This window comes from Strongylocentrotus purpuratus, unplaced genomic scaffold (genome assembly GCF_000002235.5).
Source record: "Strongylocentrotus purpuratus isolate Spur 01 unplaced genomic scaffold, Spur_5.0 spur5_scaffold_20, whole genome shotgun sequence".
In the NCBI taxonomy this organism is placed as follows: Eukaryota; Metazoa; Echinodermata; class Echinoidea; order Camarodonta; family Strongylocentrotidae; genus Strongylocentrotus; species Strongylocentrotus purpuratus.
Window position 1 is genome coordinate 13,104,729 of NW_022145606.1, and position 16,991 is coordinate 13,121,719.

General features: G+C 36.1%; 2 protein-coding genes across 2 annotated transcripts; both read right to left on the bottom strand.

Moving 5' to 3' along the window:
• Nucleotides 1-3,086: 3,086 nt before the first annotated feature.
• On the bottom strand, nucleotides 3,087-12,066 carry LOC115927234. The gene is made up of 7 exons (XM_030992795.1): nucleotides 10,917-12,066; nucleotides 9,740-9,895; nucleotides 8,979-9,143; nucleotides 8,052-8,213; nucleotides 6,699-6,872; nucleotides 5,957-6,045; nucleotides 3,087-5,131 (listed from the first exon to the last, which is right to left on the bottom strand). The coding sequence occupies exons 1-7, from the start codon at nucleotides 12,045-12,047 to the stop codon at nucleotides 4,735-4,737; spliced, it is 2,274 nt and encodes a 757-aa protein (XP_030848655.1). The 5' UTR covers nucleotides 12,048-12,066; the 3' UTR covers nucleotides 3,087-4,734.
• Nucleotides 11,542-16,083, bottom strand: LOC100893387. Its single transcript, XM_030992796.1, has 3 exons — nucleotides 15,661-16,083; nucleotides 13,586-13,875; nucleotides 11,542-12,609 (listed from the first exon to the last, which is right to left on the bottom strand). The coding sequence occupies exons 1-3, from the start codon at nucleotides 15,810-15,812 to the stop codon at nucleotides 12,068-12,070; spliced, it is 984 nt and encodes a 327-aa protein (XP_030848656.1). The 5' UTR covers nucleotides 15,813-16,083; the 3' UTR covers nucleotides 11,542-12,067.
• Nucleotides 16,084-16,991: the final 908 nt, after the last annotated feature.

Consider the following 16,991-nt stretch of genomic DNA (forward strand, 5'->3'; position numbering starts at 1 on the left):
TCATCATAACGCTCACTTATAGGATATGGCTGGTCTAGCTAGGTTAAAAAAAGTTGCAGCCCTGGAAGCCCCCCCCCCCCCCCCCAACTCGGTGTTATATAGGGTACGTATATGCTTGTTCCCTTGGATGCGCGCCCCCTCTCTCAGGCTGCCAACATTTCTGACCCCCCCCCCCTTCGCTGCCTTTATGGAGACCCCCTAAATCCGGAAAACTGCTCAATGTAGGCCTACCCCCTATCTATGATATTCAAGATACATGTATTTCATATAAAACCTTTTTTTAATTTCTCAGGAGTCCATATAGAAAGAAAGAAAAACAACCCCCTTTTAATATTTTATAAATCCCTTTTGAAATTTCTCATGAATCCAGAGAGAAAGAGAAAAAAAAAAAACCCTTTTTAAAGAAAATCTCTGGGTAAAAAGTTGAATACACCCCCTTTATGTTTACAGTTCTTGGGCCACAAAGTACCCCTAGCGCTACTCCTCCCTCCCCCCCCCCCCCCCCCCCAAAAAAAAAAAAAAAAAAAAAAAAAAATTGTGAGAAAATATTTTGCTGTGAATAAGCGAGGGGAGGGGTAGTGAGCACTATTTTTTTTTTTACTCCACACACCACCACCCCCCTTCCCTCCCTTGAAAGAAACAAAACAAAAACGGTTTTAAAGGTGTTTTTAACTTCTTTTTGTACCCTGGGGTGGGGTCCGTGCCTCCATCCCCTATGGCGGATTGTTCATAATAAATTCAGAATTATCAATGCCTTAATGCTTTAATTATGCATGTGTTAAGAGCTTGTTCATAGGCCTGCATAAAATCTGTAATGACTAGATTATATCACAACTATTTGTATCAATTTTTTAAAAATCTCAGTTAAAGGGGCAGTCCATCCTGAAATTAAGTTGGTTTTAAAAGAAGCAGAAAAATGAGAGAAACGGGTCAGTCAACTGAAGTTGAGTAATATCTGATTAAAAATAAGGAAGTTATCAAGTTTTGAATTTGTAATCAATGAAAAACAAATTGGCAACTCTGTGACGCATCATGCGAGCTCAACTCAGTGGTCAGTACTAAAAATATGAGAAATGTTCATTTTTCCTCAAGAAAATTGTCAATTATACATGCACCCTAAATATATTTATTGCATATGTTTCTATATACTACCACATACTGCAAGGAACAAATAAGGTATATTCCGTCATTAATGAAGACGAAAACGTGATTTTATGTAATATTATGCTCAAAGCAAATGGAAGGAGGGCTTGCGTCACATACGTCACAGAGTTGCCAATTTGTATTTGATTGATAGGGTACGTATAGAGAACTAGAGTTACAATGACAATGGCAATGAAATAACAATTTATTCTCATGTCACTCACATGGGGGTATTGGAGAAGTTTACAATCAGTTTGAGTTTGTCGATTTAACACTGTACAGTATACAACTCCAAACAAATTAATTTTAGTCAATGAAAATATCACTAACGACGATGGTGATAACAGTTAAAATGATGATAATAATAATAGTAACAATAATGATAACAATCATATAGAAAAATAATTAAAATAATAATCATAATAATAATTAATGACAAAATTAATGGAAGCAATTAAAAAAGAAAGTTAATGGCACCAATAAATTGTTATTTGAATTAATGAATTACTGAAAATATTCTTGATATCAATTTTATAATTTGATATAAGACACAAAAAAAGAGAAACATGAAGATAATATTGAACTTGTAACATTTAATGTACACATACTTAAATTAGTAATGGAAACAAAGTTTAACTTTGTTAAAGAATTTCACTAAGTTTAAACGTGTTGTGCATTATTGGAGTTTAAAAAGCTGATCCATTTTCAGTGTATTCGGTTTTTCAATTCAATATTTATCAAGGAACAATGTTGAATGTCACGCGACACCATTTCAGCTATAGAATACAAATACACTATCATCAAACTACAACACATTCTTGTGTCTCCCTTGTACATCAAAATGTTGAAATATAAAAGGCACTGCAAACTTTATTTCAGTAATTTATGACCATCCAATATACATAGAAAGACCTGGGTTAAGTACATCATATTGCATGACATAATTCAGAATAAACTCACTGTTACGTACAGATCTGAGCGATTTGAATTGTCTATCATGAAAATCATATCAGAGTGGATTATAAAAATGACATCACTTAATCAGAAGAGGATGGTGATCAAAAGGCAAGGTAACGGAATGCTCATGAGAGTACTGCTTACGTTTGTATCTTATAAGCCAATCAGGAATGCAAACTTACTAAAATATAACTCTTATTTACACTGTATGTATGGCAAACAAACAAGTTTAAAATATACATGTTATGATGTATGATACCATTGCATAATCATAATCATCATGATGTGAAGAAAAGCCTGGAATATGTATCATACAAATTATTGGAATCCAGTACTGAATACAATTAGAATAAACATGTATCATACAATTATAGCAGCATATTTATATGTACAATGGAGTGATGTAATAAATGGATGGATTTATTATGTAGTACTGGTCACTGGTGATTGTAGTTAAACATGCACAAACAATAATCAATTTCAAATAAATATTTACACTGATAACTCATGGATATTTACATTGACAAAAGAGACATGTATCTTAAAATTATAGCACATATTTACATTTACACTGGAGTGTTGTAAAGAAAATCCAGGAAAATATCTTCTCAGGTGGATTTTAACATGAAGAACTAAATTTACAAACAATAATACATCTCTAACAAACTGTTACACTGATATAAACTCAGGCCGGTATCCATACACCCTTACCAGAAAAAGCTAGTTGTCAACTATCATATTGAGAATATCAAGTTAATATACAAGATAACTAACGATATGGCTTTTAACATCTGGGTCATTCCTGGTAACAAATTCTACTTAACTATATTTTCATTGAACATGTGCAATGACATTTTCATAAGTTATTTGAAATGTTACATTCTTCAACTCATAACTCACTCTGTGAAAGTTAGTTGGTATTTCATACATTGCATGCAAATTACCTAAAGCAAAATGATTAAAGTTTACAATACACATACTCTCAACATTATATTAAAGCTGTCTAATGTATGATTGACTTATTTGTTATTCATTTCAGCTTTATTAAACATGGGCTTCAATTTAACAAATGATTTCAGGAAGAGCGCTGTGATCAAAATGCAGGAACGCTTAGAGCAGAAAAAAGTGAAAACACAGAAATAATCTTCACTCATTCTATATCATGATGATATTGTGTACTGGGAGTCTAGCTGATAGACATTAACCACCGAACAGCACTTGTATGTTGTGCAGAAAACTAAATCTTCAATTGTGTGCGGTTAGTTGACAATGTAGATAAAACAATAGTTTTTTAGCTGGGGCATCTCTGGTGATAAATCAAACAATTCATTTCAGACTTTATTTAATTATATTTTTATCAAATACCGTGCAAGTTAGTACATCCTCCCTTGTGAGTGGTTAGTTGAAATGATAGCAAGAGTTGGTGTAGTGGTTCACTCACTTGACTCAATCCCAGTGTTAAGGGTTTGAAACCAACCTAAATTGTGTGCGGTTAGCTGACAATATAGATACCGGTAAAGGAATATAGTTCTTTAGCTGGAGTCGTTTCTGGTGATAAATCAAACAAATTATTTCAGAATTTATTCAATCATAGTTTCATCAAACAAATACCCTGCAAGTAACGACATCCTCAATTCTGAGTGGTTAGTTGACATGATGGCATTAAGAGCTGGTATATCAATAAAATACAGTGCAAGTAATTACATCCTCCATTATGAGTGGTAAGCTGGTATAGTAGTTCACTTACTTGACTCAATCCAAGGGTTGAGGGTTCAAATCCCAGCTAACCCAGCTCTAACATCCTTGACAAGGTATTAATCCACATTTGCCACTCTCCACCCAGGTATTAATGGGCACCGATATGCCAAAGCGCCACATATTTGGCCGCTGCCTAGGACCAGAGTAATAATGTTTGAGTGCAAGGAGGGTCATGGCGCAACGGGCGTGTGCAATATATCAGAAGCCACTATTATTATCGTTAAAACTACTATTCCCTGGTGTTGTCACCTTCTATGTATGCATAATACATGATCATAGCCAAGTCCAAAAGGACCCCTATTAAGAGTATTTTCAAAAACATTTTCTACAGAACGATACCCTTTTCTGCATAAACAGGTACACAATGGGCCCATGATGCAACTCTGTTTTGGGCCTTTTGAGTACACATTTACAACACGTATCCAATTTTGGTATCACTTTCTACATGGGCCTTTCACAGGTATTAGAACATTGTGACAATATAATGTTCTCTATCTCGTAAAGTTAACACCAAAAAGTGGACTGTACTCATCAAGGTGAAAAAGAAGAACACAGCGTTTTCAATAATATTCAAATTTTTGCAAATATTGCAGAAAATTGCCCCTTTTTACCCCAAATTTCTTGCTATCAGACCAGGACTCAAAACCCACAGGCTAACCAGGACACATGGACAGCCAAAACTCTAGGGCTGGACCCCGGAATTTTGAAGATTTTTCTTAGGACTCATGCATACAGAGTGTAAAAAGTTAAATCTGAACCTCTTTTCCAAAAAAGAAGTTAGTGTGGAGCCCTGTATCATACATACACAAAGTCAAGATGAAGTGTTACCACTGGGACACTGTCTTACTCTACTACCAATACCATAGCAATTAGACTTCATACTTTCGATTGCTTTCCTGGAATTTCAGGATCATCCTGTGGAACTCTTGACTGAGTAGAAGGAGCTTGCCTCTTGTAAGGTCTGCTCTGACTACTGCTACCTTCTCTGTGTGTCTGAGAGAATTGACATACAGCATCTGATGTATTGCCAACATGCTGTTGAGGGTGATCTGATGAAGGTATTGTCCTTCTTGGAGAGTGTACATCACCCATGGGTTGCTGTTGAGGGTGGTCTGATGGTGGTGATGTCCTTCTTGGAGATTGTACATCAGTGGTAACACTGATGTTGGCCAAGTCAGCCAAGCCATCCGAGTCATTTGAGCCATCCGAGACACTCAAGACATCCGAGTCATTTGAGCCGTCCGAGATACTCGAGTCATCCGAGTCACACAAGCTGTAAAGGAAACAGATTTTTGTTATTATCTGTTTGAAAGATGAGAAATAAAAAATTGACTACTATTGGTATTATTGAAAGTACCAGTCTCAAGGAACATTTTTAACAGTGAATTAAGAAGAAGAAGAAAAAAAGAATACAGTTTACAAAAAATATCAAGAACTCACACAAAAAAAGGACTCAAACATAATCTATAAAGTCAAGGTTGACAGCACTTTACAGTAAGGAATTTGTACAATAAAGCTGTTACTGAATATTTTGTGTTTTCAGACATGAAATCTTAAATCGTTTTAAAGGGATCCGGTATCCTGGATTTAGCTCATGCTGCAATTATAATTATAAACCTTTAGGTCAGTCAGGAACTACATGACTTTTACAAGCCGATCGTCTGTCTGATTATCAAGATATTTATGATTGGAAATCGAAACCAAATTTTGCGTTTGCCAAACGGTTTTCATAAAACTACAGTCTATTGGGGAAAACGAGTAAGGTAAAACTGGTCACTCAAAGATTTGTACTTTCTGAGGCACTTCTTGATCAGTTTGAAGCGCCATTTTTTTAGGGCTTCAATATTACACCATATCACAGATACTGGTAGCACGCAAGGCCGTGCATCTCAGATTTATCATTGTTAAACGATCCCTTTAAGGTATACAGTATCACTTTATTGCATGCTCCCTGATGGGGTATATATCAGCATTGTATCTTTTCTTGGTATTCCATTAGAGGCTCTTTATATTGTTTCTTTATAGCACTACTCATGAAAAGCTTACATGTTGATATCTAAATTTCTTTTAAAATCACATATAGGCCTACTGTACTAACCTTGAGAGGGTGTGAAGAAATGAGTTCAAGTCATCTTGAGCAATTCCATTGAACCTGAAGTTTCCCTTTCTTATCTGAGGAAAACAACCCTGTAACATATAACAACAACATTACTTGTAAACAGTTACAAATAAGTGGATCCATTTCATTATGGCATATAATCTATTTTCTTAGGGACTATACACCTAAGAGCTACAGTAACATCTCATAAACAAAATAAGTATGGATAATGTAAAAGAGCTAGGGTAAGACAAATTTTGCACAAGAAATTTACAAAAATTTCAAAAATAAATGGATCCAATACGTACTGCAATTTCATGAAATCCTGTTATATTAATCATAGTGGTAGTTTTACTGTAGTAGTACTGGTAGTAGTATTCACTAAAGCAGTAGTAATTTAATTATGATACTGAAATCAAGTATACAAAACTACCTGTTAGAACAAATCTTAGACATACCGTAGTTTTCATATCTATCAAACTTGGAAAAGGTTGGATATTAATTATTGATCAAAACAATGTCAATCTTATACACACTTGGATTTCAACTGAATCAGTACGTACATTATAGTTTGCTTTTATTCCATGTTTCACGACTACCAATATACCAAGTGAATGGCTGTTAACAAAGGGTGTTTGGAAGAAGAAAAATATAATTATATACATGTGCCCCCTATAATCATTACTGCTCTTTTTTGTCTGCAATGAACCTCTCCATGACATTGCCATTGGGACACACATACCTGTATGGATGATGCATGTGTTTTCAATGAAGATAAGAACTCCTCAGGCTCCTCATTGAGATCCGTTTCAAGTGTCAGGTCAGACAGGTTTGGCATATAACACAGTGCTTCTGCTAGGAGCTGTGATGATGCTGGTGTGGGAAACCTGACAGCATGAAGCTTGAGAGTCTTCACCTGCATTCATGATGAATATATTTAAATAACTCATCTGTACATGCATACATTTTATTTACAAATTTATCACTGTATTGTTACATTAACTACAAATTCAATTAATTACATAGTTGTCTTCATAATAAATTCTCAGCAAACATTTATAAATAGCTTTTTCTTTTCATAATTCAATTCTTGTCTATTGATAAAAAGAACATAATAAAGTTTCCATGGAGAGGATGATTTGGTAATAGTGATTTGTTCAAAATTCTAAATCTATTCTTCATAGGGCTTCCAGCCTGTTTGCATAGAATAGCCCTACTCCTACTTACACTGAAATTGTTAATATGCATAAATATATATTTGCTATTATTGTATTTAAGGTATTCTTAACTCTGGATTTCATGTGCACAAGACCCCTAAGTCAGGAGGTTTCTTGCTTTGGTTCAGTTTGGTGAATTCAAGCCTTTTTTAAAATTGGCTCTTAAAAGTATGATATGACATATTGTTCCTATAAATCATATTCAGAAAAGGATGGATATGGATTATTGATCAAAACAATGTCAATCTTATATACACTTGAATTTCAACTGAATCAGTACATGTGAGTTTGCTTTTATCCCATGTTTCATGACTGTATCAATAAACCAAGAAAATTGCCTTTAGAAAAGGGTATTTGTAGAGAAAAACATATATATACATGTGCAGAGCTGCCAACCTCCAGAACAGAAAATCAGTAATCACAAGGCTCAAAATCAGTAATTTGGGGTATAAATCAGTAATTTCTTATGCGGCGCTATGAATCTAAAAAAACGACACGCCAACACTGCGCGGACGCATGATTATCTGAAATTTTTGGTGATTTTACTCACACAAAGATGTTAAGTATTGAATTTCAGGTCATCACAACACAGTTTATCATGAAAAATGGCTCCTATTCACAGCACTCGCTACGATAAATCATATTTAATTCATTAAAAAAAAAAAAAAAAAAAAAAAAAAAAAAAAAAAATCTTTTTTTTTTTTTTTTTTTTTAAAATCCGTAATTTGAGACAACATTCCGTAATGGTCGTTAATTTCCGTACCAATTACGGAAAATCCGTACTAGTTGGCAGCTCTGCATGTGCCCCATATAATCATTACTACTCTTTCTTCATTTCTATGACCCTCTCCATGACATTTACATTAGAACACACATACCTGTATGGATGATGCATTTGCTTTCAATGTACAGTAGAACTCCTCATCCAGATCCATTGGAAGTGTCAGGTCAGTCAGGTTTGGCATATAACACAGTGTTTCTACTAGATGTGATGATGCTGGTGTGGGAAACCCGACATTATAAAGCTCGAGAGTCTTGACCTGCGTTCATGATGAATATAGTTAAGTAACTCATCTACACATGCATACATTTTATTTACACATTTTAATTACACATTTTCCCCTATATTTTTACATTTCATACAAATTCCATTCATTACATAGTTGTATTCATGAAAAATATTTTCCGCAAAAATTATTAAATAGATTTTCTTTTCATATTCAATTATTGTCTATTGAAAAAAGAACACACTAACATTTCCAAGGAGAGGATGATTTAATAAGAGTGATTTAAATAAAAACTCTATATGTACTCTTTATAGGACTTCCAACCTGTTTGCATTGATAGGTCCTACTCCTACTTATACTGAAATTAATAATATGTATTTATATACATTTGTTATTAAAGTATTGAATGTATTCATAACTCTAAATTTCATTTGCCCAAGACCCTTGTCAGGAGGTTTGTTGCTATGGTTAAGTTTGGTAAAATGAGGCCTTTATTAAAATTAGCAGTAATAAAACTGTATGACATATTTTTCATAACAATCAAACTTGGAAAAGGTTGGATATTGATTATTGATCAAAACAAAGTCAATCTTATACACATTTGGATTTCAGCTGAAACAGTACATGTATAGTTTGCTTTTATTTTATTTTTTATGACTTTACCAATATACCAAGTGAATGGCCATTAAAAAAGGGTGTTTGGAAAAAATGGTGTATACATGTGCACCATATAATCATTACTGCTCTTTCTTTCTTTCAATGAACCTCTCCATGACATTACTATTGGGACACACATACCTGTATGGATGATGCCTGTGCTTTCAATGAAGAGAAGAACTCCTCATTGAGATACATTCCAAGTATCAGGTCAGTCAGGTTTGGCATAGAACAAAGTGCTTCTACTAGATGATGCAATGAGGCTGATGTGGGACATTTGACATAATTAAGCTCAAGGGTCTTGACCTGCGTTAATGATGAATATAAATAAGTAACTTATCAATACCTGCATACATTTTATTTACTATTTTCTGACTGTATTCTTATATATTATACAAATTCCATTCAATCCATACTTGTATTTATAATAACATGTTATTCTCAGAAAAAATGATGAAATAGATTTTATTTTCAAATTCGATTCTTGTCTCTTGAATTAAGAGAACATACTCACGTTTCCATGGAGAGGATGATTTTTTAATAGTGATTTTTTTTCTTCAAAATTCTATATCTATTCTTTACAGTACATAATTATTTTGTGATCTTCCTACATGTAAGTTTCTTTTAGGGCATTCAAGTTAATATATGCATACGACTAATTGCATATTACTCCCCGCCCACTCTCTAGGTTTCCACGGTGAATATTCAAACTTAAAGGCTTTTGTTAACACTGCTGCTGCCTTAGTGAAACAACCATTGATATCCTTCGGTCAAAAGAACCAGCATGTGACATTAACAAAAATTAAAGGAAATCAAAATGTAAAAGGGAAGAGATGGTAATAATGGGGTGAAATTAAATTAAACACTTGAACATGCATTACAATTGTGGATGAAATGCTCACCTTTGATTCTTTTCCTTTCATTGCAAGTGTTGCAAAAAAACAATGATGGAATTCACCTTGAAGAGAAACTACCATCAAGGATGGAATTGAGCATATCATCTCTGCAACATCAAGTGACACAGAAGGTCCACAATTTCTCTGAATCCAGAGTTTAACCTGGATAAAATGACAAAGTGATTACTGATGGGATACAGAATATAGACTTTTACTTGGATGTTAGGCATACACGTGTAGTCTACATGAGCGGTTGCCCTAGATGTGCTACTAGAACTACAGTCCTTTATGCACCATTCCATGATTATACTGTTGTATGGTAAGAAAATTGCAAAAGACATAAAAGTAACTAGATGGAACTTCGACTGCGCGCAATCGAAAATGATGCCTCCGTCATAAAGCAATTTTACAAACCAAAGCAGAAGAATTTTTTGAAATTCAAGTTCAATTGTAATCCATTAACAGGTTCTCAGAATATCGTGATTACAAGCAATTTCTCATATACATATATGACCCTTTGATCTTTGACCTCATGACCCTAAAATCTACTCAGTTCATTGGCTCTGCAAGATGTCCTGAGTTAAATAGTAATCCATCTGTCAGTTCTAATAAGAATGCGTTCACAAGCTATTTTTGCATACATGAGCCCATGACCTTTGACCTTTGACCTTATGAACAAAGAATCTACTCAGTTTATTGGCCCTGCAAGATACATAAATGAAGTTTGGCAGGAATCCATCAATCTGTTCTAATGAGAATGCGTTCACAAGCTATTTTTGCATACATAATGAGCCCATGGCCTTTGACCTCGTGACCCCAAAATCTAATCAGTTCATCGGCTCTGCAAGTAACGTACATGACCTAAGTTTGGCAGGAATCCATCTATCGGTTCTTGAGATAACGCGATCACGAGCTGTTTTAGCATACATAATGAGCCCTGTGACCTTTGACTTTGTGACCCCAAAATCTAATCAGTTCATTGGCTCTGCAAGATACATACATGACCAAAGTTTGGCAGGAATCCATCAATCGGTTCTTCAGATAACGCGATCACGAGAACGGGACGTACGTACGGACGGACAACCCGAAAACATGATGCCTCCGGCTACTTCGTAATGGAGGCATAAAAAAGGTACAAAAATGGATGAACTAACTTTGTTTATTAAACTATGATCAAACTTACCAGATATGGACCAATGAATGCATACCCAGCTACAGTGTGTGCTGTCATAGGTGTGTCCACGATCAGCACAGTCTCCACTGATGAATCCCTGTCCTTCACCAAGGCTGCTACATCTGGGTCCAGACTCTCAAAGGCTACATCAACAATGAAAGGAATATTCCTGTATACTTTCCGAAGCATAGACTTCATTACATGGGATGCAATACTTTTGTTCTGTGACACAGTGAAGTACAGGAGATACCTAAACTCCTTGTATCTTGGCAGCACTACTTGCTCCATCAGCCTGTTGAATTCATTAGGATCTGATTCATATAGGGAAGCAAGGTGGACTCCAGCCATGTACTCCTGAAACAGTTTGTGAGGGAAGAAGACTGGCAATTGCACATGAGAATGCCTCTCATGTGTATCCGTGTTAGTGGTGGCAATTCTCTCCTCTTGAGACAAAATTCCAACCCGACATGCAGTGTCCTTGGATTCTGGGCATATTTCAAAATCATCTTCACTGAAAATCAAAGTATTTTCTAGCAAACCATTGAGGGCCTGTTTGGCAATAGGTACAAGGTCCTCATCAATTTTTTTCAAATGGGCAATAAGTGAGGGGCTGCCTACTTTCTTAACCTCTTTCTGAGCATAATGTTCTTTTAGAAAGGCAATCATTTCTTTGAATATCTGAGAAAAAGTTTTCAGTGATTTCATTTTCTTTAGTTTTTGCTTGTCAAGTTCTTTCCACATAAGACACAGCATGGCTACATATATAGGATAGTGAGCCATGTTTTCAGATAGGACATCATTCCCACCGATGAACTGGATAAGCTGATTTGCTTTATCATCATTCTTTGGAAAGTATTTGTGAATGTAAACTGACAAATTCTCTCTGCTGAAACCCTCAATATGAATGAATGTATAGAGCTTCATTAGATCACCATCTGATCTAATCTCTACTGCTCTCCATGGGCGAGTGGTCACCAAGATTGGGCAAGAGGCAAGTTGATCTGAACGAAGAATATCTACAAGTCCAATATCACCAGTCTCAGATGAGCTTCCACATGCCTCTGAGGAGGTGACACTTGGCTGTGATGGCTGAAGTTGCATTTGATCAGTAGGCTGTGATTCGCAAGATTCTGTCTTCATGATTTTGCCACTGACTTCGTCTAGAGACCATCGAATGCGATGAATACCTTGTCAGGGTTTGACCAGATATACTCAGTGATCTGAGAAACTGTTGCTGGATTGTTTTTGGCCAGATAAGACTTTGCAATCTGGCCAATGGTGTGTTGCTTAAATTCACGTAGAGGAACAATCAAGACCCACACAAAGTGACTGAAATGCCTTCCTTCAATCCAGTCCCAAGCAATCTTAGCACAGAATGTAGTTTTCCCAGCCCCTGCCTCTCCCTGAACCATGATCCGCTTGGGGAACTCTCCATTGACTTTGAGATCAAGGATATCATTGTAATCTAGCAATCGCTTCACTGTACCATGTTCTTCTAGTAGGACGAGATTAGTATACATGTCTTTAAGCTGCACAGTGGAAGCAGGATTGAGAGGATCAGCTCTGATCTTACAGACAGTTGACCTGTACTTGAACTTGAAATCATTTGCACACCGCTCAACCAGTTCAGGAGAAAGTGGTTTGGTCTGAGATTCAGCTAAAGGAGGTTTGGTCTGTGATTCGAGCAGTCTTGGTGGCCCTCCTAAAATGCATAGATAATCCATATTCACATGATTACACATAAACATATTCTGATATATCTGAAAGGATTGTAAAGGTCTGAGACTGATAGTGTGGCCTACAACTACGGTAGGTGCATGTACTTTATTATGTTTTATTTATTTAAACAGGGTAGCCCCGTCAGTAATCAAAGTACTGTTTTCCAGGGGGCCCTGTACATAAAGACACAAATTCCTACAAGTTTGTCTGAATTTATATGACTTCATTCAATTTTTAGCGCATTTAAAATCTGAGTAATTTGTGTATACATGTACTTGTAGATGAATATCACTGGAATAATTTTTTTTAGGACATTTCAGCAATGCAGAGTTTTCCTGACAATCACACATTTTATTCTGAAAAAAAACAAGACAAATATATGGCTGCATCTCCAGTATGCCTCCGCCTAAATTCAGTTAAGATCACGGCTTGAATCAATCTTTGAATATCAAAATGAGAATATGATATATCAAAACATGTACATCGAATTCTGCTGTCACTCAAAGTACTTCTTCTTCCTTCCTTTTTGAGTACAGATCTCTTTACAGAGTATTATTGTACTATACTGGGGTGTGTGCAGGTGGACCCCTACACCGGGGTTTCCCCCTACTCTTATACGAATAGTGCAGTGGGTACTTGTACTATAATGTGTCCCGAAAATATCTAGGATTAACCAAGTTAAATTAGTAAATTAAAAAAAACATGCATGGGGCCTGATCAAATTTGACACTTCTGTAAACTGTGGCAAATGTATAGAACACAGAGCACTCACTATCTCAATGGTAAAAACTCCCTTCACTTTTATGAATGGTTTTCTATGTCTTCTGCAGGGCTGCGTTTTATAAAGAGTTATGATTGATCTTAAGTTTGATCAATACACGATGGATATTAACCTTTCGAACAATCAAAAGGCTTTATAATACATGGCCCTGGTATAGCAGAAATTAGTATCTGCCCACCTGTGCTGTTTGGAATTGGAGGTCCATTGACTAATCCGTCTGATAGGCCACCCAAGTCAACCTCTCGTAGTTTGTCTGCCAAAAGCTGTCTTTTGTCTGAGTGTGGAGGTTGCTGCTTGACATTCCATTTCATAAAGACATCCATGAAGGCATTTTTGAAGTTCTTTGAATTCTCTATCAGGTTTGCCTTTAGCTCAGCATGGGAGAACCCTAGAGATATCCCTACGTTGTAGTAGTAAGATGGATCGATATCCTGGGCCAGCTTCAGGAACTCCATTTCACTGACGGTACTGTAAAATGAATAATAAATCAATTGGGTGTGATAAGATATTAGTTAGAGATCATCCTATTGGCTTATAAGCTATCATGTGACACTCAACTATTTGTTTTATGTGCTCGAGCATATATAAACAGCCTGGGGATAAAAGAATATATATTTCCTGTGATATTAACATTTTAAAAATATTGCCCCAAATTGCATGTGAGGGCGGTATTCTTCTGGCAAAGGTAATCACTCCCCCAAAAGCAGAGAGATTGCAGTAAATACAATAATGATGATGATAGTAATAATAACACGGATAAGAAAAATATTATTACTACTTCTAATAATCAGGGCTTAAATTAATCCAAGGCCACCAAGGCCAAGGCTGTGGAAGAGTGCCCTTTTGATTGGCCTCAATGCCCCTCTCATTGGCCTTGGAGATTTGTTGTGCCCTTCTCAATTCTTCCTATTTGTGCTGTAATATAGGAATGGGCCCTACAGAAAAGTGGCCTTGCCCTAAAAATATTTAAATTTAAGGCCTGAATAATAATAATGAAGTTTACATTATTAAAACTAGAATTGATGATGATTATTATTATCATTATCATTATTATTATAATCATTATTATCATTACTATTACAGTACTACTACTAATAAACTACTACGACTACTACGACTACTACTACTACTACTACTACTCTAATACTGTAGAGGTGTTGTGGTCTAGTGGATACGTCGCCAGACTGTCGATTCACAGTTAGCGGTTCGAGTCCCCCCGCCGCACTAATGTCCTTTGGCAAGACATTGATCTACATTTACCACACTCCACCCAGGTGAAGTAAATGGGTACCTGCTATTTATTCCTTGAAATGCTAGAGCGCCGTATGGCAGCCCTGCTAAAGCCAGGGTAATAATCGGGAGCACCAGGAGGGTCAAATCTGACTGACATGAACGCTATACAAGAACCTATTATTATTATTATTATTATTATTATTACTACTACTACTACTACTATTATTATTACTTTCATCATCCTGATCTGTATTGATCATGTATATGTATATACTTTATACCGGTATTTCGTATTCACATGATATCTTAAGTGTGGCATATAAAGAGAAGGTTGAGTTCTAGAAAAGGTAAAATTAATGAGCCTTTTCATTCCGTTTTTAATAATGTGGAAGAGTATCATAGAAAAAATGTTACTTGAAAAAGATGGCTCTTCAAATGTCCTCATATTAAAAATACGAAAAATAATTTGTTGTGGACCACACTAATTTCATGCTCCATGTTTTTGTAGTCCTATATACACATTTCTGTGTCCAGTGCATGTGACTTAGCAAGACTGGGCAAAACAATAATTGTGACAACTCCAAAACCAAAAAGAAAACACCAATACTTTTGCGCTCCATGCATGATCAACCTTTTGAATCACTTCAATAATGTTTCTTTTGCAATGCAATCGCGTGAACCAGAACTAAAATTTATTGTTCACACCCAAAGGTTCCTATATGTATATGGGCTTACTTCAAACCAACGCGTCATCACTTCGGGGCGGGTGCTCTCGTTACCCGGCCTTTTGTGAAAACAGGGGGGGGGGGGGGGGGGGGGGGGGGGGTAATAAACCTCTCTCATCTTCAAATGACCTGGTCCAATTTACCTGACACTTTGTGAAAACCCTGTGGCAAATCTACTAAAGATCACATCCTGAAAGTGTATCTTCACATGATCTTCTGTTTCATGAAATGTTGTGTAAGACAACCACCCGACTGGACGCGATGACCTGAAATAAGCCAGTATAGTTATGCATACCTTTCTGCAGTGTTAGGACCTGGATTGGTTTCAACGTCACCAGATCTCATCAAGCAGATCAGGAGTAGGTAGAGAAGGCAGAATCCATCCATGGTGTAAGATCTCTTTCTCACTTGACAGAAATGTAGATCTCTGGAAAATGGTGAAGACATGGACAACAATACCTGAAAACAATAATCAGAAATATCTACATTAAGTTCATAAAACAGATGGAATGAGGGTTTCAATTCACTATGTCCATTTCATAATAGTGTGACATTTTGGGGGCTTTCTGAAACCCATCCTTGGGGGAATGGCTGGGACCTGCCTTCAGTATCTTTGTGGTCATATATATCGATGAATGCTGTATTTGGGCAGATAACAATGATTTTGTGATTTTTGTTTGTAGTTGTCAATCAGGGTGCATGGGTTTCTTTCACTTTCGAGTGAAAGTCCTCATGTCATCAGGAGCTGTATTTTTTTTAAAGCCCCACTGCACAACGTATAGCTACTCACGCCCTCTATATAGCAAACAATGCCTAATCGGTGCCTGTTGGTCCCCCGTAATCCTCTTTTTCTTATGTTTATTGAGAGCTGATTTGATGAGATAACCACATGTTAGTGACCATGCTGCGATGTCTAATCCCTCCTGGCTAAACTAAGTAGTATACATTTCTACTTAGGTCACTGAGCAGATCATAGTTAATTATTTTCCAAGAAGCATGGAAAAAGCATTACAGAAGATGGGTTTCTTTGAGCCATAAAGCAATATCCAATTTAAATCATCTTTCACCACTGGATTTCTCTTATCAAGAGCTTTACATTGACTGTATTTGAAGAAAAAAAAGAATTGTTGTTATGGGCAATTCCACGATTACTCACGTTACATTTGGAGGGACATTGACTACTCATTGAGCTCTCATTCTCTTATAATTGGTATGACCTAAGCAAGTTTTCAGTAAATGAAAGTATCTTAAAGGTACTATGTCCCTTTTGCAGCCAACATCAAATTCTGTAGAACTTTGCAGGAATTATGAATATGTCATATCTGTTAAACATTATCAGTGTCCTAGTATTCAAATTATGCAAGGAAAGCCGTTTACCTTCTAGACTTCACTGTCAGACACTATTGAGTGACCGACTGACATCTTTTTTGTTGTTGTAATAACATACATGTACATAAATGAGCTGTAACAGGTACATTAGCATACGTCTACATATCAATGACCCACTGACACTACTTGCAATTGCCAACATTAAACTGATTGGATCTTTGTGCAGCACAAAACATACAACCATTCGGTAAAAGGGTCTGAAAATCACTATTACTTAGGTGATTGCGATTGCAATTG